At 31.1% G+C, this 24,851-nt stretch overlaps 1 protein-coding gene across 2 annotated transcripts in view; it reads right to left on the bottom strand.

The window, feature by feature from the left end:
* Positions 1-23,731, bottom strand: part of LOC148278755 (aldehyde dehydrogenase, dimeric NADP-preferring-like) — a 38,908-nt gene extending 15,177 nt beyond the window's left edge. The window contains exons 1-6 of one of the 2 annotated variants that reach the window (XM_088230913.1): positions 23,482-23,713; positions 12,282-12,319; positions 8,864-9,103; positions 5,542-5,763; positions 3,610-3,773; positions 330-560 (exon numbers count right to left, since the gene is read on the bottom strand). In XM_088230913.1, coding sequence (XP_088087039.1) covers positions 330-560; positions 3,610-3,773; positions 5,542-5,763; positions 8,864-9,103; positions 12,282-12,319; positions 23,482-23,485 — 899 coding nt within the window. In that variant the 5' untranslated portion in view covers positions 23,486-23,713. Of the gene's footprint in view, positions 1-329; positions 561-3,609; positions 3,774-5,541; positions 5,764-8,863; positions 9,104-12,281; positions 12,320-23,481 lie in introns of both variants that reach the window. The other variant, XM_088230912.1, reaches the window with a different exon arrangement.
* Between the last annotated feature and the right edge of the window lie 1,120 nt (positions 23,732-24,851).

The following is a 24,851-nucleotide window of genomic DNA, read 5'->3' on the forward strand; positions in this document are numbered from 1 at the left end:
AAGTCTAGGCATCTACTGGGCTTATGACCTGTCAATGGCTGGTTTAAGTGGCCACTTTACACACTGTGTAACATTCACCATTCTGCCTATATTTGAACATCTATATTCCTTCAATTCTTTCATCTGTTGATGTTTGTGAAGTTAAAGAGCTGAAACTTTTATTGTGAGATTCATCTCATTGAATTATTTCACCTGCATACTAGGCAACGCCTGAAAATGTTATTTTTTCAATTTCTATACTTCTTCATGGACCAGGTAATTTATCAACAATATTTTGAATTTGTCCAAATTTTTCAGTTGTATCAATCAAATAATATGATTGTTCTTACTTGAAATGCTGTTCATTGATAATCCTGCAGAAGTCAGGCGACTGTTGTGGATTGTCAGTGTACCAGGTGTCTAAAACTTCCTTGGCTTTCTTGATGAATTCACTCTGCACCTCCTTGGTGCACAGAATATAGTCGGGAGCGATGCACGTCTGGCCGCCATTTATCAACTTACCCCACAAAATTCTCTTCACGGTAATATCCATGTTGGCAGAGCTGTCTATGTACACGGGGCTAGAATAATAACATAAAAAATAATATATCAATAAATAAATTTAAAGTTAATCTAAAGAAATTTTTTGAACACGTGTAAAAACAACATTAAATTTTAAATGTATTATTGTTTTATGTTTTTTCTTTATATGTCCTATGTTTTTATTTATTTTTCTTTCTCATGTACTCGTATAAATTATATAAACTATAAATAAACAACTAAAACAGTGTAAGTCACTCTCCAAGCACAAGAGTTAGTCTCTTTTTTTGGAGTTACAGTGATAACATTTACTAGATGTGTAAAAGTAGATATGTTTAGAATTTTACAAAAACATGTACTTTTTATGAAATGTATTAATAATAAAAAAATATTTTTTTTTATATATACATATTAATTGGACGTAGTTATGCAGAAAGCGTCCAACCCTCAAAATGCTAAAAATGATTGAATGGCGGTTTCAATAGTATACTATAATATATTTATGTGCTGAAAACATCCAAGCTCCAAGTGTTATACTTTTTTTTGCCGATTAACGAAATTTCTAACCCACATCACGGTTATCACTGTTATATTAACTTTAATAACGTCCAAGTGGTTTGACTGTTTTCTGCAGCTCTTTTTTTTATTTTAATTTTAATTTTTTTATTTGGCAAAAAAGTAAAGCACTTGGAGCTTGTACGTTTTCAGCACATAAAGATATCGTAGTATGCTATTGAAATCGGCATTAAACTCATTTTTAGCATTTTGAGGGTTAAACGCTTTCTGTATAACTACGTCCAATTATGATCCAAATTATCAAACTTCTTGGTATAGTATTACTCATTTCTTTATTGACCATCGGGCAATTTTGCCTGAGCAAGCATCTTAAAGAATTGGGAACACAAATTAAGAATCAAGTAAAACCACTGAATAGATAATACACTAGAAGTGCCGTAAGTAAGTTTTACCAAGAGAACCGCTGTGGCCAGTTTACAAAAGACCTTTTGGATTTGGAACGTAAATAACCAATAAGAATAGTCAGTCTTCCATCTCGTTTATACTTGCGGTTATTATATTGATAACCTTTTCTAATAGTGCTGTCCCAAAACAATCGATATTTCTATTTTTTAAATTCCGAATAATGACCATTTAATTAGTAATATTTTATTTTGTATGTAGTTTTCGAGTGCTTTGAAAATCAGAAATAATTTGAATTAGGTTTACTATATTATTTAGAGGGAAAATAAACATATACCATTTTATCATAAAACATATTTATTAAAAACAAAAAATACTATTTAAAAAAACACAATAATTGCAAAATACAGAAACTGCATCAGGAAAGGAATCAGTGTATTTTGACTGAATGCAATTTTAAATATATACATATAAATTAATATCTAGATTTTATTATGTTTTTACTTACTAGATAACCTTAGGTAGGTTTACCTGATGTATAGGAGTAAAATATGGAATTGAAAAAACAAGGATAAAAGAAGGCTAAATGCTGTCAGAATGCGATTTCTCAGGCAAATGTGTAGCAAAACTATGAATGATAAGTGCACAAATGTCGAGATCCATACTTAACGCAATCAAGAAAAGAGTTTAGCGTTTATTTGAACATGTAGAGCGAATGAACAATGATTGAATACCTAAAAAAAAATATGATAAAATGTTGACGGATGCAGAAATCGAGGAAGACCGAGAAAGATACGACATGACCAAATCCAACAAATACTTGAAGATGGACATATCAGAAGTTAAAATAATCCGGATGATACGGAAAGAGTACCACTTCACTATTTAGGGTGGCAGTTAAGGTGGAGATAGCCATGATGATCGCCAATTTTTGCAGAGGAGACGGCACTTGAAGAAGAAGAAAAACACAACTACCCTAGTGGTCACGAATAGGTGAAAAAAGTCAAGTTAAATTGAATTGAAATTGCGATACATGAAATTGATTATTTTAAAGAGTATATCGTTTAATGAGAAAAAAATCATTGCATTTTGTAAAAGTAAAACTGACAAAAAGACGCCGAGGTCTTTAAAATGGTTTCCAATATATAGAGTAAGAACGGCCGTTTTTAAAAATTTTTAAAGTGTGAGTAGGAAAACTACTGGCCAGTAAAATGAAGATATTTCTTTAACGCCTGACGTTTTGACAAAACTGGCATTGAGGTTTTTGTTAAATAGTATCCATATATTTTTCCATTACGGCTTTAGTGAGCTCAACTATGTGGCTATTCATTGGGAGTTGCTCGTATTCGTGAAAACGAATTCTATCAAATATTCCGATGCCAATATTGCTTAGTTCTTTGGTTGCATTTTTTTTAATAATAGCCTGACTTTAGCTCAGCTAGAAGATTTTGCAAAAAACATATTTTTCAAATACTAAATAATAATGTTCATAAAAATAAAATTTGATCTGCAGTAGGTTTAGAAACTCATTTTTATCATTTATTTATACTAATCAATATTTTAAAAACACAAGCTAAAAACGAAATTGCAAATTAAGTTTGAAATATAACATTATCGATCAATCAACTTATTTTAAAATAAAATACTGATGTTCAAATCACTATTTTTTTTAAACAATCGCATGCTAATGTCAGTTTCAATGGCGGCCTTTGCTTATCATTTTTGACTTATTTAATACAATAAACATATATATCACGGCGTCATTATGCACTAACCGATGGAATGAGATGCCAAATTTCGGGATATTTTTATTTTGGGTTGAATTTGTGCACGGTTTCACTGTACAACTTGGAATTTACAAAATTTATAGGAGCTCTGCACACGGTTACGAGTTCGAAGCGATTGTTGTGCCGGGCTCAATCAAATTTCGTATTAGCTAAATTTTGACTAATGTTTGACACGAGACCACGCCCACTTTACAAATCTAGGTATTTAATATATCTGTGAGTAAAACTAAACTAAGAACATTCAAGTTAGTTAGTGAAAATTCTTTGTACATAGTTTCAAAATAACACGGTACAGAATGTTTTGACTTTTGGCCAATGCGTTAACCTGTTACACTGTAGTGAAGCAGGCATAACATGTGTTAAGATTATTTATGAGTATACACACCTCTTTCCTCCTAATTCAAGTGTGACAGGAGTCAGGTGCTTGGAGGCAGCAGCGTGAACTATCTTTCCTACTTCTGTCGAACCCGTGAAGAATATATAATCGTACCTCTGCTTCAATAGTTCTGTTGTCACATCGACACCTCCCAGTATAACTTGAACCACATCCTGAAAGGAAGATTTTTATTTAGTTACTATGCAACTAGACTATTATGTAACTAGACTAGTTATTATGTAATAGAGACATCCATCAGTACAGTACTCGATCAAAAAATAATATTTATATTGGATCTGTGAAGTCTACGAAGTTTGGTACTAGATCTTTACAATACATAGGTTTCAAGGAATTTAATAAATTGCCACAAAAATTTAAAGTACCAATTTCAAAATACACAACAATTATTTTTTCCAGAAGTACTTCGAATAGATAATGTTAGTAGTTGATCCAGAGAATGCGCATCTTGAACATACAACTTTTAATATTTTACCGTTTTTGCTTGTATATGTAATTTTTAATACTATTAAAAAAATAGTATTTATGCTTTTTCATACTTTTGCTTGTATTATGTATATGTAACTTTAATACGCTTTTGATATTTTTTAAACCTGTATTGGGTTCAAATATTTTGTTAATTTTAAAAACTTTTTCATTCATGTAATTTTTTTAACATTGGCACTCTCATACTCGTTCAGCTTGTATATATATATATACATGTAATTTTTAAAGTTTTTATATTTTTTAATTTTTCTTTTACAGATTGTATTATGTCTATATCATTTTGAATTTATTTCCATACCTTGTATTATGTTTATTTTGTACATTTTCAAACTTTTTTATACCCTTTTAATTTGTAGTGTATCATAATTTTTAATTTGCTTTTGTAAATGATATTATAGTTTAAAATATAAAAACGTCTGTAAATAAATATTGTTATCTCCGTGTCCCTAAATGTGTTTTTTACAAAAACTCCTTGGGAATATTATACAAAATTATGTATAATATGTTTTCAATTTAAATAAAAAAAAATTTAAAAAGGAATTAATAGAGGAATTTTTCCCATTATCCTTCTTTGATAATAAATTGTCTTTCTTTGCGCAACCATTGAATATCATTCAACTACGACCATTTCCCTCTGCCTCCTTTAGCAATGTTCAACTCTAACCTTTTTCACATCCCCCTCTAGAGGGTTCAAGTGATCATGCAGAGAGGTAAGATGCTGTGAGAATAAATATTATCATGATAATATGATACACATTTTTTTTTGTATAGTCTATAAACAAATAAAAATTTTTAAAAAACCACCGATCTTCCTCATTACTTTTTGTTTATGTCTCTTCTATCAGTTTTTTTTCTATTACCTTACATATGTTTAAATACCTACATTATTTTTAATAAATTTCAATGCAATAAATAAAAAAAGTAAGAAAGCGAAAATATCATAATGATCCGTAATTAATAAAATAAGATTCTAGATGTACCTAAAAAACTAAGTGGATTGATATATCCACCTGTCATTTGACTAAATTAATATTATTAATAACATTGATCATTCACTAAGAAATTTAAGGAAATTTTTCTATTGTTTTTGTTTAAAACTGTAATATAATGTGTATTAATTATATTATAAAAATTATAAAAATATAATTTGCCTTAAAAAATGATTGATTTTTCTCATAATTCCAAAATATATTTAAAACATTTACAAACAGAGCTGCTTATTGCCATTGATATTTGCAGAACTAAGAACTGCCTTCATAATACAATTTATAAGTAGCCTAACTTCACACAACACAATCATGTCAGAGCTATTTGCATTTCTTATAAGTTAAGCAACTGTAACACCACTGTCAGATTTCTATTGTTTTGATCTGCCATATTAGTTCTTTTATTATTTTTAATTATGCCTGCAAAACTGAAACATGATAATTAACTTACGTTATCCAAGTACTTTGGTACAAGTTCAGCAACTAGATTGGCGCAGTTCACAGCCAGCTCCGAGGGCTTGAGAATGACCGTATTTCCAGAGGCAATGGCTCCCGCCATGGGCAGGAGCACGAGCTGGATCGGGTAATTCCATGGTCCTATAGAGAGGACTACTCCGTGAGGCTCATTGTAAATCAGAACACCATCCATAGTATTTATCAGACCCTTTTCCGGCTGAAAAAAGGGGTTATTCTTTATCATTTAAAAAAAAAAAAGTTATAATTTTCTTTTTTAAATGACAAGTGAGCAAATTTTCAAATACTATTTCTTTTTTTATACCAAAACAATGATTTAAGAAAATTCCTAACCTGTCCAAAGCAAAGGTTGAGAATTAAAATGAATTAAAACCATCGATACCAGCGATAATGCCCGCGTTTATTATATTAAACTCTAAATATATGTAAATAAATAATTACAGGGGATTTAGGTATTATTTTTGTTAAAAGTAGAGCTTTTAACAATTATTCTTTATACTCATAAAACAGTGACACATACTATTTATAGTTCACAGTACTAAACATAAATAGAACCTTGAAGAAATCTGTGTTATGGCATAATGCTTACAATGTCAACAACTTGAGTTATTTTATACTCATTACAGTTTTATCAACTACATTAACTGGTTGGATTTGTTTTTAGATAAATCACAATTCAAAATGACTCCTATTACAGCTAAAGATATGCTTATTTGCCGATAAACACGATACATATTATACAAATACGTATATGTCTTAGGTCTACATAGAAATAATATGATTAGATTTCGAAAAACACATAGAAATACAGTAACTTTATGAATACATACTTTATTCTGACAGAGATTATTATTATTTTATGTTTTTTAAACTTAGTTTACATTACATTCTGGACTATTTTAAATAACTACAGTAAACATGACTTTGAATTCTTTCATATTATTTTCATAATTTTTATTATTATCAAAGGATTTTGTGAGATTATTTTTTTCCCGATTTTATCCTAGTGATAAGTAATATATCCTAGTGATTAGATTTCGATTTGATTTGATTAGTAATTATGTATGACATATTTTTATAAAATTAATATTTGAAGCATTGACTTTGTGATTTTCCTTGTTCAAAAATATTACTACGAATTTAGTTTGTGTAAAATCACTAAAATAAATTTAATATTCCGACGGGCTTGAGAACACAACCGTTCCTTTGACAAGGCTTAAATAAAAACTAACTCTTACTGTTATTATTAAGTATTACTAAGTAAATAATTTATCTGAAGTACCATCTGTTAACATGTATTCAGTGTTTTATGTCCAGGCTCACAGATTCACAGAAAAGGAATCATTCAATTCAATAATACAAATACAGGTACTACCTAAGTATTGAATTGAATGATATTTTGACATCAATCAATGCATTCACTGATGTGTTACGATATACCCAATTCATAAAATTTTGACGCTATTTTCAAATCTTTGTCAATAACTGTACTAGAAAATAAAAATCAAGCTATGGTCAAGTGTGGATCGAACCTTGGACCCCTTGTTGAATTATTCAATACAACACCTAATCAATATTTCTTGGTGTTCTTTTGTTTATTGCTGTTGTTTTCAGTTGGTCAATCAGTAACCGCGTGCCAAGAAACTATTGCATCAGCAATCAGATGACAATGCACACTAATTGTGAATTGCTAAAATTATCAAATATAGATTTATAATTATGAAAATCGTATCATTGACAGTAATAAACGTGTTTTATTTATATTGTTTCCAAATTAATCAGCAATTTGCTAAAACAATTTATTTATTCATTAAAAAAATACTTACATATTTACATTTATTGAGACACAAGTCCAAACTCCGTGGGACTAAAGTCCTGCGTGGAGTTGGGATGAGTAATATATTACAATAATATAATACAACAATTTATAGTATAACAAGAACATCATTGAAAAAATAACAATAGTTAATAACAATAAAAATAATAAATAGTTTTTTAATACATCTGAAGATATAAAATACTTAATTTGCTAAACTTATCTTGTTTTTATTGAAAAACAACTGGTGTGTGATCTTAAATAATCAAGAAATCAATCTCATATTAATGGATTACGTATCTTTAGTTTTTGAATTTCCAAATTATTTATATAAAAAACTTGATCCCATTTGCTGTAAGTCCCTTTGATTTTTTTTTTAAGCCAATCAACAGGCTTAAGTAAGCCCTAATAGATTGGCATTAATGAGGAATACTTAATCAAAACATTTTAAAAATCTACTAAAATTAACAAAGTGAATAATTAACAAAATGTATATATATAGCATAATCTAGGCGTAAATGGCAAGTGTGACATCGCGAGTCAGGAGAGACAACACCGCTTGCTTCTTAAATGCCTGCCCTTGCTGTAGGAACACATCGACAATACCGTTTAGTGAGATTTCATTCACTGTTCTGAGAATTCTTGGCAGAGGGGAAAGAATCTGTTTTCAGATTTAGTGCGAAACGCATGAAATCTATTGTTTATTTTTAAATTTTATAAATCTATTGTTTGTTACATTATGTTCTTGTTATTATTTTTAGTTTTGATCTTTTAAATCTCAGCCTTTATTTTTTTACTTGTGACATTACTGTATGAAATCTGTGGAATTTTTCAGGCGTTCAACATAAATTTTTATAACCGTTGGCTGTTTCTTAGTATGTGCATAAGTGCAGTGCACTGTCAAGTAAAAATATAAATAAATAATTGATAGTAAAAATACACAGAAACGGGGATTTTTTAAAAGATTATATGTGTATATTTTATTCTATACTAGAACCAAAAGATCTAGTGAGATCGACTTTAGCGCACAACCTTTTTATCTTGTCAGTGCATGCATGCTCAAATCACATGTTGTGTTTTACATAAGTGCAGTGTTAAATTTGTATGAAGAACACGAGATCTGGTAAAACCGTGGCTTGAGCGAGATAGATGGGCTATGATTCCAAGTAGTAAATTATACGTTAGTGGGAGAATACAATATACATAATCTGTGCAGGGCCAGCGCATGCGCAGATAATGTAGTTCGCTTGTAACCTCACTATGAACAAGCATACTAACAGAATACTGGTTACAATTGATGTGTTTTAGTTATGTACAATGTGTGTATAAAACAGTATGCAAACAAAAACAACAACAGATTTAGCGATCCGATGTGCAAGCTGTCATTGCAACTATAAAAATACAATTTCAGGTATAATCATAATAAACTTTCTTAATGTTATTCTAATTTAGAAAAGGGTTTTAATATTTTAGTACCGCTCACCCTTTCTGGCTCCATCCATTTCCTCAAGTTTTGAAGAGTGTATTCCAGATCATTCTTGAGGTATTCAACTTCGAGGACCAAGGACTCTGTCCAACATCTTCCCAGGTCCTTTTTGATAGCATCTATAATGGCCTCTGTATTTTCGGCATAAAGCCTCATCAGAGCATTGAGTTGCTTTTCTCTGAATTCGACTGGTCTGGTGACTCCTCGGTTGAAGGCGTCTCTGGAACGTTGCACTATCTAGGGAAGAATAAACAAAAGTATTATAATTCACCGATGCAGGCATGTACAATCACAGGTTATCTAGATCATTTTTGTTACATGGAAAATAAGGCGATCAGTTTTATGATTCAGGTACCAGTCACGGAATAGTGAAATATTGGAGTGTTAAACCACCATCAACGCAAATATTTTACGTCGACCCTGCCAGGAATTGAACCCAGGACCTCAAGAATGATAAGTGAATGAACCAACCACTACAGTACAAGATTTTATTTACGAGTTATTATTACTTATTTTTATTACTTTACTTTCTATGCAGTATTTATCAGATATAACAATAATAAATTACGTTCAAATGTTTTCTTTTTTGCTTTTTCATATTTATGTATATATTTTGTTAATATTTTTCAAAATGTCGGCTAACGTAAAGGATAAACACAGCCGGACTTTGGGATCGGATTATGTTTATGATAGCTATGTAAGTGTCCAAGTACCTAATTGGATTTTTCGCCGACAATATTGAAAAATAAACACACATCTTTTTTAAAATCCAAGCTTTGTGAACTTAGTAAGTGCCAGTTTGGCACATTGCTACAATTTACAGCTGCTTTTGTAGTTTATGAATGACATGCTTGTTTTAGGGGTTTTTACGGGTTTTTTTAGATTTTTTAATGTTCTATGCTTATTTCAATACACAGTAAACATTACAAGTGGGTGATGTCAAATGAGTTCTAGACCAGATCAGTTAAAACTTAACCCCTGAATTATAAACATGTCTACTGACAAGAGGAAGTGTCTCTCAATTCGTGAAAAAGTGGCAATTATTCGTGAAATCGAACGTGGCGCGAAAAATGTGGAATTGTGTACAAAGTTTTCTCTATCTTCATCCACAGTGTCAACATTGTGAAAAAATAAGGATATTTATTTGTCTGCATTTGAAAAGAATATCACGGGCACAAAAAAGTTTAGAAAGTACTCGAAGAAACGCAGGATTTTCCATCAATGTACCATATTTACTTGTTTACTTAGTGACAATGTGCAATAGCGATTGTATAAAAAAAACATTTCTCTGGTATCACGAGTAACGTTTATAACGAGCAAATTCAATCGGTCCCATCTTCCCAAGTTCAACTGTAGTTTAAATTTTCGTTGCTTTGTTCTAGTATAATTAGTGAATGCATATTATTGGATAGCAGGCCCTTCTATTAAATATATACATTTTTTATAGTTTCTATCTATAACCATTTAACCTGTACATCTATTTGTATTAGAAGTAAATAAAATAAAATAAAGTCAAAATAATGTATATAAGTAGGGGAAGAAAAGGCTTGTGGGACTTATGGTTAGCGCGTTCACGTACCATGCAAGAGACCTAGGGATCTATTCCCAGTATGGTTGACATGAAATATTTATTTAAAAGGTGTTTTTACACTGTAATATTTCATAATCCCTGGACTGGCACCTGAACCGTAAGACTGATCATCTCACCTTCATGCAACAAAAAATATCAATATATGCTGCGATTGGTGTACCAATGCAGTGCCCTATCCACCATTAGATGGGGAAAGGAGAATGATGATGACAGAAAAAAAATATTTGGATATTTATTTTACATTATGTATACGTTTAAATCCAATGGGAGGAGTTTACAATATTGCATTCATAATTTGATTTTGCGCTAGTAGGTAAATAGGTATGTGTTTTGACGGATGAAGATTACAGTTATGTGTGTGAAATAGAACCATAATCCTGGATAGGTGTTTTTGACGCGATGGTAAACACCTAAAAAAGTAAAAATCCTGAAAAAGAAATTCGAGTGGAGAAAAGTCCGCCTCGTAGTGTAGTGTTTGGCGCAGTCGCCTACAATGCTTAAGGTCCTGAGTTCGATTCCTGGGAGGGTCGACATGCAATATTTTTTTATAAAGTGGTTTTGCACTGAAATATTTCACTGTCCCTGTTCCGGTACCCGAAGAGTTAGATTGATCATCATGATCATGGCAGTGCCCTATGCATCACCAGGTGCGGATAAGGGTTTGATGTTGACGAGGTAAATAAGTGCTAATGTTTTATTTCCCGATAAATTCACGCGCCTTCCTACGCGTAGTAACTTTGACCTTATCCAAATCCAATGACGCGGGTGCTATTCATTAGCAAATAAGCAATAAGTGGAATATAAAAAATCAGTAAGTTGCAAGTAACGAAGTTTTTTCTCAAATGTCATCAAGAATCGCCAAAAAATGTCACAAATAAGACGCGGTGTTACCCACGTAATTTATATTTATGTACATAAGGTATTTTTATTCAGTATCAAAACAACGTAAGAAAAGGTTGTATAAAGCCGTACAAAGTTCAGCCATATTATTTATATCTCTTGTAAAATGGCGATAAAAATGACAAATTATTTTTCGTATCGCTTTTGTCTATAGTAACGGAGCTATCGAAAAGATGATGATTTAGCAAAAAAAAATCTAATTACAAAATTGGATATTTTTCAGAAATATCGAGCAATTTAAATGTTAACGATTCGGGTTGTGGTCTTGTGGTAAAGTTGCAAACATCGCAACAGAGGTCTGAGATCTGAGGTTCAATCCCCGCTTTACACATTTCAATTTTTAGCACAGTTAATTATTGATGCGAAAACAGCTCCAAAACTAAAATATTACAGTAAATCGGAGGATTTAAATTTATTTTTAAAAATATAAAATTAAATCAACAATATTTTGGGTGTGTCCAAATGTTTATAAACAAGGCTGGATTTCACTCCCTAGGGAGTTGTTAACTACGATTTTTTTTTAATCTATTTAATTTAGCTAATTAATCACTTCATAATATTATTTATTATGAAAGCATAAATTATTTTAATAATGTACCTAATGCGCCACGATAAATAAAAAAATATTTTAAAAAATCATTCCCTTTCCGCACCTTATGGTGCATAGGGCACTGCATAAGGACACCAATCTCAGCATATCTTGATCATTTTTTGTTACATGAAGGTAAGATGTTCAGTCTTACGCTTCAGGTACCAGTCCATGGACTATGAAATATTCTGGTTTGAAAACACCCTTTTCAATAAATATTTCATTTCAACCATGTCGGAAGTCGAACCCGAGACCTCTCGCATGGTAGGCAAACGCGCTGACCATTACACCACGAGGCTGACGATAAATAAAAAATACATAAAAATGATCCTCACCCCTGCAATTTCCGAAAGCTTTACGTTTGCAGGCGAACCTAAAAAAAAACATAAATAAATATTAATTTATAAAGTACTTCACATTACATATTTTTGTAAACAAAATTAAAAATACATTGAAATACAAGCATTTTAAATATACTATAAAATGTAATATATATCACGGGGATCATTTTAAATTGTGGTCAAAATCACATTTTTAAGAGTAATTACTTTTCTCGAGATTAGAAATTTAATGTTTTTTCGTGTATTTGTCATTTTAATATTTTCTGACACAAAAAATCAAAATCGGTAAAAACATTTATAGAAAACAAAATAAAGTAAACAAAAATAAAAATCGGTAAAAGCATTCATCGAAAACAAAATAAAGTGAACAAAAATAACATTTTTGTCCATACACTGGAAACTTTTTGACTATTTATTGGACGTAAATTTTTATTTTTTAGATATAATAAGACATCAAAATACTTTAAAATATCGTAACCAAAATTATTCGCTATCATTAATATTATAATACGCCAAGTAGAAGAGCAATGCGGGCATTCCCGTTACTATTATTACGCATTGTTAATTAATGTTAATTTTTTTATATATTTTTAAATTTAGTTTCATGATTAACATACTCTTATTTTGAATTTTGTTATTTCAAAACCGTGGAATACGAGGTTTTAATGTATTTGTAAAATATACTACAAACATAAAAATGTTTATTTAAAATATTGGAATATTGCCCTGATTTTTAAATATTTTTTGTATCGGGAATTGTTATTTAATAAATAGAAATAATAAACAAATCAATATATATATATATATTTTTTAAATAAAAACCTTTATTAGCATAAATAAACAATTAACAATACATTCAGTAAAAAAATGGGACACGTAAGGTTGAACTTGCCAAAAAAGAGTCTGGCTCTTGTGTTTGGCAAGTTAACAAAATAACATAAAAAAGAAACAAAAAATGCAAAACAATTGAACAATTTTTTAAAAATTGAGAAAATATGACACTAAAAAATATTAAATAAAAACACAAAATGTATAAACACAGGCACATATTAAACATACATCTCCATTTTCAAAATACAGTTGTATCAATACATCATTTAATTACTTGAGTAATTATTCAGGCATGTGATTTAGATAATTATCTTACAGGTAAGTCATTCGATATAATTATCGTATTTAATTGTATGCAATCTTGGCGACCTCAGCTTCATACTAACGATAGGTAGGTAAAATAAAATGAATATAATATTATGATGTATTAAACACAAAATTATACATTTTATGACCTAACTAGTGTCTGGTTTTCTGCTACATTTATTAGAAAATTAATTCTAAGGTACTTCAGATGCGAGAAAAAATCCTTCGAGCGTATTTGTAGAAAAACTTGAATAGCCTGGGCCCCCGATTACAATGGGAAGTTAACAGAGTTATTTTCGACTGTCTATAAAGAGAAATCGATTTTTGTGTGCGAAAATGAGTATATTTGTACGAACATTTAATGCTGTAGTCTGGTAAAACGAACGCAAAATTAGGAAATCATACGATTTTCGATTTTACCGAAAACGATAAGGGCAGGTCTGAAGGTCATATAAAAACGTAAATAAGATGTTGTTATAAATTAAAGATTACAACCAGAATTATCTTATTTTTTTAAAAAATATAATACAATTTTATAAAAAAAGGTTTCAAACAAAGTATTCAATTTTTTAAAGTATTACCGAAGGCATATTTTTACGTAGAATTAAAGGAAAATGTCACAAAAATGTATGCGATTTAAAATGCTTGTATTTCTTATCAAAATCAAGAAAGTAAAATTTGGTTTCGGCCACTTTTATGTTTAATTTATTACCTTTAAATTATTACGACAAATTTTAGTTCAATACTTAGTCTTTATTGAGATCCCAGATACTAAACTTATTCGTCTAAATTTGAAATGGCGTAATGTGCCGGTCTAAAAGTAATTATATTTTAGTTACATAAAACTTTTAAGTACATGTTTTTAACAGAAATACCTTTAAAAAATATTGTTTTTATCTAATGTATGTTTTTTTATTTTTTTATTATTGCGTGATTAAAAGAAACATTCGTTTTAATATGGCAAAATCGCATGATTTCCAAATTTTGCGTTCGTTTTACCAGACTACAGCCTTAAAGTATATTTTATGGTAACCTATAATTGGCATGTTTAAAAGAAAAAATGTATGCATATTCTGCTTTTCATGCATAAAACGTTATTTTACTTTGTAGATAAAATTGAAGATAAATGTTAACTTTTCATTGCAATCGGGGCCCTGGAATGGTCGTTCTCATAGCAAAATAGATTTAAAAAATATCGACAAAAAACTTTGAGAGGGGAAACTGTTTCTTACGAAGTTATTAATACAAATAAAAAGTTTAAAAAAATAATGATAGTTCTTACACTATTTTGAGAAATCGTTGGATTTTAGTAAATCGTGGGAATTAAAAAGTTTTATTTTTTATTGCATGTTTTAACTATTAAAAGCAAAAACAACCAAAAATAAAAAAGGTTTTTGGAAGAAAAAAAATAAACAAAAACTTTAAATTTTTTCTCACCTAAATATCGATTTAATTATAAAAACGCCCCGATAAGTAATGTTATTATTATTGATATTCATTCTACTAAAGACACCCTACAATACAATAAAACAATGTTTTTTTATCTGAAGGTACATTCCTCCACATACCCGAAACAGTTTTGAAGACTGTGGGTCTTCCTATTGATTTCACTCATACAAAAAAACTTTTTTTTTTATCAATTAACGAGTTACTCTTTTAGTTCAATTTCAAATATCGCGATTTTAGCGCGCGGTAAAAATTGGTGCATTAAATTGTACGGCAAAAATTCTTGAAAATGTACGAAAAAAATAATAAAAAATATTTTAATAAAAACTAACTACTTTGAACGACGTCGTTGATTTATATGAATCGACCAATGATAAGAGAGCTGTGAAAGATACCCGGTTTGTTAACCGTAAACGGATTAATCTGCAGAACTGACAGATAATAAACGGAAGAGAAACCCGGCGCCACAAGCGGAGTTATTTCAGAAAAGCAAAACTTAAAAAACCATAGCGCTGATACGATATATAAAATTTTAAAAAAAAACTTTTGGCTTAGTTTAATAGTCTGTGGAGGACATCACCCTCAAGCCATAAAGTAGACAGGGTCGAACACCGTTTTGGCCCGCAACGCGTAACCCGATGCAACGTCAGCTCGGACAAGTAATGAAACGTCGTGCAGCGAAAGAATATGCACATTTCATCCTGGCATTTCATGTCGCCCGTCCACCAGCTCCTCGCCAGCGTTCGCTTTTGTAAATTCCTTGTGTACAAATCGTAAGAATGTAACTCGTGTGTATACTCAATAAATAACTTCAATTGTAATCCATCTTTCTCATTTAACCTCAAATCAATTTACGCGCGCCCATCCATACAGTCTATCAAAACAAAAAACCCCAGAACTTTCTCATTGTATATTTTAGAAATAATGGCAAGTTGACCGATTTATGATTCGAGGAAACAAACTGAAGCAAACATTATTTATTATCGAATCTCCGAAGAGACTCGAGAAACGACGAATGCCATGAAATCGTATTGACCTATGAACAATGGAATATACTATGCATAAAGCCCGTGAACATAACGAGCCGTGGTCGCCAAAACATCGTAAACGACAGGAGCAATATTTTACGGTAGAATATTTCTGTGGCATTTGGGTAAACAGGTACAAGGCACTATTAGCTGACTGTGCAGGGAAGCCATTTAAAGTGTCTTATTGGTTTATTTCTTTAACATATAATTTAGGGTGCTATCTTAGAATCAACTTTAAATGCGGAAACTTAAGAATGAAATTCATTTGTGAATCTGCACGTCATATCGATTGCGTGTACCATCGTATATATGAACTAAAATTACGAATTTCGTTTTTTAACAGTAACGTGTAGACAATTTCCAAACCCCTTTATTCAGAATCTTAATATCTCTAAAAACCTAATAGTGACGCCCATATGGAGAAAAATCATTATATGATTATTGACCACGAAGTTAGCTGCAGATTACAGCAATACAAGTGGGTACTTGGGTTGAGAATTGGGAGTACAGGCCGACATTGTCCGTTATACATTTACCGTTATACATTTTACGTTATACTAAAAACCAAACAGAAAATTTGTAACGCTTTTGTTTTATGCAATAGAGCTTAAGGGCCTCTCTAGAGAATTATTACTCCGAGCTGAAAACAACGTTTTTTTTAAACCATAAATTTGCGAACATGCGTCGGAAACTATGGTATTAACATTAACACAAACGACTGTGCGGACGCGTAGTGGAGGCGCACGTGACGCCGCCTATCCTTCTCAATAATGTTTTCCCTTTCTTTTGCAATAAATTTAAATATGAACAACTCCCTAGGGAGGAAATCCAGCCAGTCTGCAAGCATTTGGACATAATCAAACACTGTTAAACACAAACCACTTTAAACAGTTCTCCTGAAAAGTTGATGTTTTCAAAATACGATAGTTTACGTAGCCTCCATCGATATTGTGTTTCTTCTCTTTTCTATGATGTTAAATGTAATTTTCATACAAATATTTATACGAAGTTAACCGATTTTATTATTTAAATATTGGAACGAATAAATTTTCCCTAACTTGTACCTCTTCACCCAACCTTCCGTAAACCTTATAGAGTGGAACTGCATACTTTTCCCGTTTTCTAAATTTTAGTGACATGTCTCATAACTCTTTGCCTAATTACCACAGATTTTTTTCATATTAATTATTAGGAAATATATTTTGAAAACCGAGTTCTGTTTCGAATATTGATAAAATAAAGTCGACACAGAGTTTGATTCTTGTTAATCGAGAGGAAGAAGTGTTCTGTAAAATATTGTGCTTGTCGGTTACGATGTTTTGGCGATCATGGCTCGATAATATATGAATAAGAACGTTCCAGTTATAATAAACTGTAAGGACTACTGTTCGAAATTATCATAAAATACGAAAGTACTTCATTTGCTTCGTGACGCCAGAAATAGCGGCGGGTTCACGCAGAGGCCAAATAATGATATCGCGTAGAGGCTAAAATCTGATTTATTTATTTATATAACGCCCGATGGGCATTTTTAAGGACATGTTTATACATATAAAATTATTATTTAAAAAAAATAGAAAGACACAATGGTATATAGTAGACTTGGTGGGAATGGAAGCGGGAGAGAGGTGTTTATAATTGAATTTGATTTAGTGATCGTATGAAAGAAGACAACTTGTTATCAAAGAAATCAAGACTGGTATGTTTGTTGGAAGACCTAATAATTCTGGGCACAGGGGAATGAAAATAGTTAGATCTATGGTTATCGCCGTTATCGGTATGAAATAGTAAGTTTTATCGGAGGTTTCTAGTTGGGATATTTTATTTTATTGATCTCAGTAGTTCAGGCGCATCAAAGAGTGAGTTAAATTTTTAAAATAGGACTAGAAGGTCGGGTTTATTTCGGCGATCTTGAAGATATTATATTATAAATTAATTTCATTAATTATTTCCTATCCGCACCTAATGGTGTATAGGGCAACTCAGGCGCCAGAGTCGCTGAGCAGAAGCGCGGAGTCTTAATCTTCAGGGCTGCGATTAGGAAGTTTGGTGGTTTTTCTTTATATTTTGATTATTTGTTAAAAGACGATCAAACTGAGCCAAAAAACATTAAAAATATATATTGTATCGTATTATCAGCGCTATGATTTTTTATAGTTTTGTGATTTTGAAATTACTCCGCCTGTGGAGTCTCAAGCTTCAAGCTCTCTCCAGTGAGTTGTCCTGATTGGTGGATTGGCTTTCCGGTAACCGGAAATGTATCACAACACTCTGTCATTGCTTGATTTCGGAGAACTAGTGACGTCGTTCAAAGTAGTTAATTTTTATCAAAATCGTTTTTTTTTTTTTTTTCATACATTTTCAAGAAACGTCGATGCACAATTTAATGCTCTTATTTTTACCGCGAGAAAGAAAACATTTTTGATTTCCAATTTTCCGTTGTGCTGAATTTCCTCGTAACAATGGGAAGTAATCTCCAATTGAGTTGATAAATATCAAACGCGGGTATGTCCACAACGATCCACCACAGTGTCCATTAGCTCAACCACAAATAACTACCGACGTGCTTAAAAACATGTAAGCATTTGAGCGATCACAATAAACAATAATAAACATGCTTAAGTTATCGCAGTCATAAGTCAACGCGTGTGTAATCTCTAAGTCAACGCTCGTGTCGGTTTGTTTTTTTGGTTTCCTCGTAAATAAATACAGTACACTGGCGAAAAATCAGCGTTTACTATAAAAAAATAATACAATATATTGCATTTGCAAAATAGTAAGGAGTATCTAATACAAAAAAGTGACATGGCGACTGCTTTTCTTAATATTTAGCTTGCCAACTGCCGGCTAAATGCTATAAATAGCATGATAAGTAATAAATAAATAAATAAAAATAGCTGTTTTGGAATACATTCCACATTTTTACCGGTGAAATTAAAGTTTGCGATTGCGCAGCAGGATTATACGTCGTGAAATCGTCATTTAATATTAGGTGTTCACGGATGTTCGATTGTGATCGCGAATACGATACACAACCATGGTGAGAAATTGTTATCACGTCGCTTATTAGCACGTCTATTTTAATTCTGAATTAAAACAGAGTTTTTTCACAGTGTTTTATTGTTATAATGAGGACATGTTTTAATTTGAACAGTACTGAAACGATAATATATTTTTTTACTACATTGTGTAGAACAAAATTATTAAAAAATAAATTGGGTGGACATACTGGCGTTTGATATCCATCAACTCAATTGTCTATAACAATCAAAATTCAAATCACATCTGAAGAAACATATCTCTTTCTCTCTTCTTTTATCCTCCTTTCCTCTTTATTCATATTACCGTCGAGTATTGAATTAAGGTAATTTACATACAAATACAGTTATTTCTATTTTTGTATATCTTTAGCTTTTTATTTTTTATTGAATACGTTTGGTAACTTAAATGATATAAATAACATTTTTACTATATTGGTTAGTTGGAACAAATTTGACGATAAGGCCGCCAATGTACAATTTACATTATGTATATTATTTATTTATTTGACGGACTTATGCAGTCCATTCTAGCGATGGTAAATACAGTTTCTTATAATAAATACAGGTACTAATAAAATATGATACAATTAATTTAAATTAAAGCTAGGCCAAAAAATAAATTGAAATTACTACCTCAAGACGGCCTGGCCTATCTTAGTGATTTTTTAAATCTATAAGACTTACACCAAAAAAGTCCAGATCTTGTCTCGAGTTTAAAATACGACACAATCGGGACATTGGTGCATGCAAGCCATAGTTTGTACTGTGTTGATCGAGGAACAGCACATTATTATTTCGCCACCGGCGGATTGGAACATTGAATGCCACTTGTTCCAGTAACGATGGTACATCAATAATTAAGCCATTCAGCAAATTAAACATAAATATGGAGTCAATGTTATTTCTACGTTTTTGTAGACTTAAGAATTTTAATATTGACTCCATTTCTCCGTAAGTGTAGTCTCCCCTCTCGAGGCTTCTTTCATTCATGCTACTTTTCTTAGCAAACGATGTTGCACCGGTTCGATATAATTATCCGGCCTACATAGAAGGGAGACCAGATCACGGATTCATATTCTAAAACAGGACGAACAAGTGAGCGATATAGTGTTTTAACCGTGAACATATTAGTAAAGTCACTAGATGTCCTGCTAACAAAATCCAAGAGTTTTAGTGACTTGTTAATCATAGTATCAATATGTTCATTAAATGTAAGTTTGCAGTCCATGATAACATAAAAAGTTAAATAAATAAAAAGATAACTCTGTTAAGTTCCCGTTGCAATCGGGGCCCAGGTGGCAGTTCCATGTAATATTGTCATGAAAAACCACCTTTAAAATCAATATTTCACGTCCATCCTCCCAGGAATCGAACCCAGGACCTTACGTATGGTAAGTGAACACGCCAACCACTGCACTAAGAGGCGCACTATCTCACACACTCGATTTCCTTTTTCTGGATTTTTACCCGAGATATAATATCGAGTCAAAATCGCTCGTCCAGGGTTCTGGTTCCACTTCTCACATACAGAATTGTATTCTTCATACACCCGGACACGGACAAAATTATGTGTATATTAAATAATTTCTTACCGAATGAACTTATGAAATAGAAAAATTGGGTGTGAAATTATGGTCACATGAATTGCACATTGGCATAATGGAAAAAAAAATCCGGATTTTTATGAAACGACCTTGGTTGGACCAACAACGTAACAAATATGTTTATAAAAAAATGGGTATATTTTTTGTAAACATATTATTTGATACTGTTATTTTTAAGAAAGGTTTTGTGTTTGAACGTAATATTGTGAGTCAAGTTGTGGCGGAAGGCGGTTTTGATTTTTATCTAAACATCACACGACGCAAAATGAGCTGCGTTTGCTATATAATTATCATGTAGAAGACCGCGGAAGTATAATATACCAAAAACATTTTTTCCCCTAAATTAAAATTACAATTAATATAAAATAAAGTCGATATAAATATCGACTTTACTTTATACATAAATGTAAGGAAATGTGTATATTTGTATGAAAATTCAAAGTATCTTTGTCGGTAACCTGTAATTGAACATGTTTAGAAAAAGAATGTATACATATTCAATTTTTCTTGCAGAAAACTTACTTTTATTTTACTTAGTAGAAAAAAATGCCCTGGGCCCCGATTACATTGGGAAGTTAACAGAGTTATCTTCGACTATAAAGAAAAACCTATAATTGTGTACGAAAATGAGTATATTTGCATGAACATTTAAAGTATCTTCGTCGGTAACCTATAATTGAACATGTTTAAAAGAAAAAAATGTATGCATATTCTGCTTTTCATACAGAAAACATAATTTTATTTTGAAGATAAAATTGAAGATAAATGATAACTTCCCATTGTATTCGGGGCCCTGGTTAGAGAACGTACATTTTTTTATTTATATTTTTTTTAAAGATGAAAACAAATGAGAATATTTTTAAAAGTAAAGTATTTTTATAAAGCAGTAATATAAGTTTTTATTTAACATTTACTGTGTTGGTAGGTTTGTTAGGATGGGTTTTTTCTATGTCCGGGCGGGGCAGTTCTATATGTGAAATAGGAACAGAATACTGCAGTGTGATTCTGAACGCTCTCTAGGGGGTAGAGAAAGCGTAATTAGTACAGAATCGCACTGTTGGACGAGTGTTTTTGAATCGGTGGTTACTCTCAGGCAAAAATCCGAGAAAAGATAATCGAGTGGTGATAAATCCTCCTCGTTGTGTAGTGGTTGGCGCATCCGACTACCACGCTTGATGTTCGGGGTTCGATTCCTGAAGACGACCCACGTCATGATATTTTTTAAAGGTGGTTTAACACTGCAACATTTCACTAGCTGACCGCAGTAACTTTTTGTAACAGTTGATAGATATATGCTGCATTTACTTTAACAATGCAGCGCCCTATGCATCATCATGTGCAGATAAGGGATTGATGATGAACAAGATGGCCAGACTTATAAATAACTTATTTTGTGAATTCATAAAAATTGATGATAATAAACAAGATGGTCAGTCTTATAAATAACTTTTTTTTGTAAATTCATAAATATTCATATCTACTTTAGTCTACGTTTTTAAGCGTAAGGTTAATCACCTTATCGCTAGCTCAAAGCAACACAGAGATACATATCGATGGTATTAGGTCAAAACCATGTTAACTGAAATTTTGGCGTGTGAATTTTACCTACTTTATACCAATATATTCATTTGATCAAATGAGAATATATTGATATAAAGTAGGTAAAATTCACACATAACATGAAATCGACAAAATTTCACTCAATATGTTTTGACCTAGTATCATTGGTATATTATCTCTGAGGAACATTTTCTGAAATAATCGGACTTGAGGTTTGAAAACGGTCTGACTGAATCTCAGAGTAATAATTGGCGTGTTATAACTTATAACATAAATTAAATTATTTGAAGTAGATTATGAAAACTACATTTTCAAATAGATTAACTATCTAACTTCAATACTTTATTATTAAAAAAAAAAACATCATCATTCCCTTTCCGCACACAATGGTGAATAGGGCACTGCATTGGTACACCAATCGCAGCGTATCTTGATAATGTTTTGTGTTACATGAAGATAAGATGATCAGTCTTACGCTTCAGGTACCAGTCCAGGGCCTATGAAATATTCTGGTGTGAAAACACCCTTTTAGATAAATATTTTAATATCAACCATGTCGGGAATCGAGCTCGAGACCATTACACCACGAGGCCGTCAATCGCTCGTTTAATTTAATTTAAAAAAAAAAACATATTATAAAATTTATTAACATACATTTTTTATTTGCATACTATTTCAAAATCGGAAATATGGGGTCTATCTCGCTATTGCTTTGGACTAACGTTTTGTTTGCGCTGTTTTACAATCAACGTGCTCTTGGCCTCAGTTAAATATTTATAGAAATAATTAAAAAATTAAATTGTGGATTTCAGTATGTATTTATTATTTCTTTCGGACGATCGTTTCACGTTCCGACAATTTTTTTTCCTAGTAAATTAATTTATTCGTGCTAACGTAATTTAATTCATTGTGTTTTTTTTTATAAATACGCGTTACTTTGTACCCGAATAATGAAATGATGACAATCAAAAATAATTATTATTCTAGGTATGTATGTCCCTCGCGTTACGCGGCGTCGTTAGATATTAGAAAAAAAATGCTATTTCGATTATTAAGTTTAACAGTTGGATAGCAACATAAAACTTCGATAACATGTACTAAGGTATTATAATGATACAAGTTTATCTTTAAAGATATTATCCTAAAAATAACTTAACATAACCGAGTGTTTTAAAAAGAAATGACTAATTGATAACTTAGTTTAAAAGGAGCACTGTTATATTTTAACACCAATACTGATGAGAAAGACACCACTGACAAATTAATACTTAAGTTGCATTGTATTTTTGAATAACAACAAAGAAATAATATGGCAATAAATGATTTGCAGGCCGGATAATCATTTTTAAACTACTATAAAGTGAATCAAACTACTTACTCATTTTTCTGCCTTAGTTAAATCCAAAGTACACGAAACGATAAAGAAAATTGGCTTATTGAGTAGCACAGAACAAACCCACCATCAGCAACAGAAAACAGATAACATAATGGATTTATAATAATTACAATATTATGAAATACGAACGATAAGGCGATTAATTCACAAACGTCACTTCTACTCAGGTTTGCATAAAAAACAAATGTTCTTGCGGCTCGCGGTCAAGTGCAACTACGTTCACACATATTATGACTTAAGAGCTCTTCTTTACCTCTTGTGCAATAGTGGAGATCATCGTTAAAATGGTTTGGATATTAGATAAACGCAACAATTTTTTTTATGAACAGCGTTACGTACATAATATTTATTTACGTGGTTTATCACTTGTTTTCTATTTTTTTTCTCATTTTCAAAAAAAATATGTACATCGATGATTATACATCTTACAGGTTTACTATTCTTTAATTGTAAAAAATGACGATAGATGGCTATATACGTTATTTTTTCTCCTTTCAATAGTTCTAATAGGACTCAATAGTCCTTCTATCAAAACATGTTACCAGCCGAAAACAAGTTGCATATTATATTTACAATTTTTACAATAAGCGTAATATAATAAACAACAAAATCAGATAAGACAACGATTAAAATTAATCAAGTTTACAAAATTAATTTAAAAATCCTAACGCATAAAAAATAAGGGTATTAATTTGATGAACTAAAGTTCTCCATTTATGTTGTTTTTAAAAGTAAGTTTTTAATAGGTGACCATTTTTTGTTTTGCATTATAACCATATTAATTTACCTATCTCCATTAGTCAATAGCCATGTGTTAATTTAGTTGTTTGCTTTTGGTACATGCTAACATATACATCGGCGGGCTTATTGTCAAAATGTTAATTTCCCCCAACCACCAAATAAAATAGATCACACATTAAAAAATGGCCGGCTTCACATCGATTGCGGTCGTACAAATTAATCCACAAGATCACGACCGAGTAAAATTACGGTAAACTATTAAAAATAAGATCAGGACGTGTCGAATTTAATAATTAATTTCGAGAAGTACTTTAAATGAACAATATTGCTTATTTCTTGAATTTTAAGAAAAAACCCGAATGTAAATAAATTTTGTTTTGTCGCTTTGTGTTATTCGAAAAAATCCTTGGAAATATAATATAAAATTAAATATCATATGTTTTCGAAATAAATATTATCTAATAAAAAAGGTCATCGAATGAAGATAGTCGACATCATGATGAATTGGTTAATGCATTTGCTTGTCACTGAATAGATAAATAAAAAATAATTAATCAATTTCAATCATAATATGATGTAACTTAATCGCGCCGTTTGAGTTTTCACAGTCC

The sequence above is a fragment of the Micrasema longulum genome, unplaced genomic scaffold, assembly GCF_059751315.1.
Source record: "Micrasema longulum isolate JH-2025_06_02 unplaced genomic scaffold, ASM5975131v1 h1tg000831l, whole genome shotgun sequence".
NCBI classification, from domain to species: Eukaryota; Metazoa; Arthropoda; class Insecta; order Trichoptera; family Brachycentridae; genus Micrasema; species Micrasema longulum.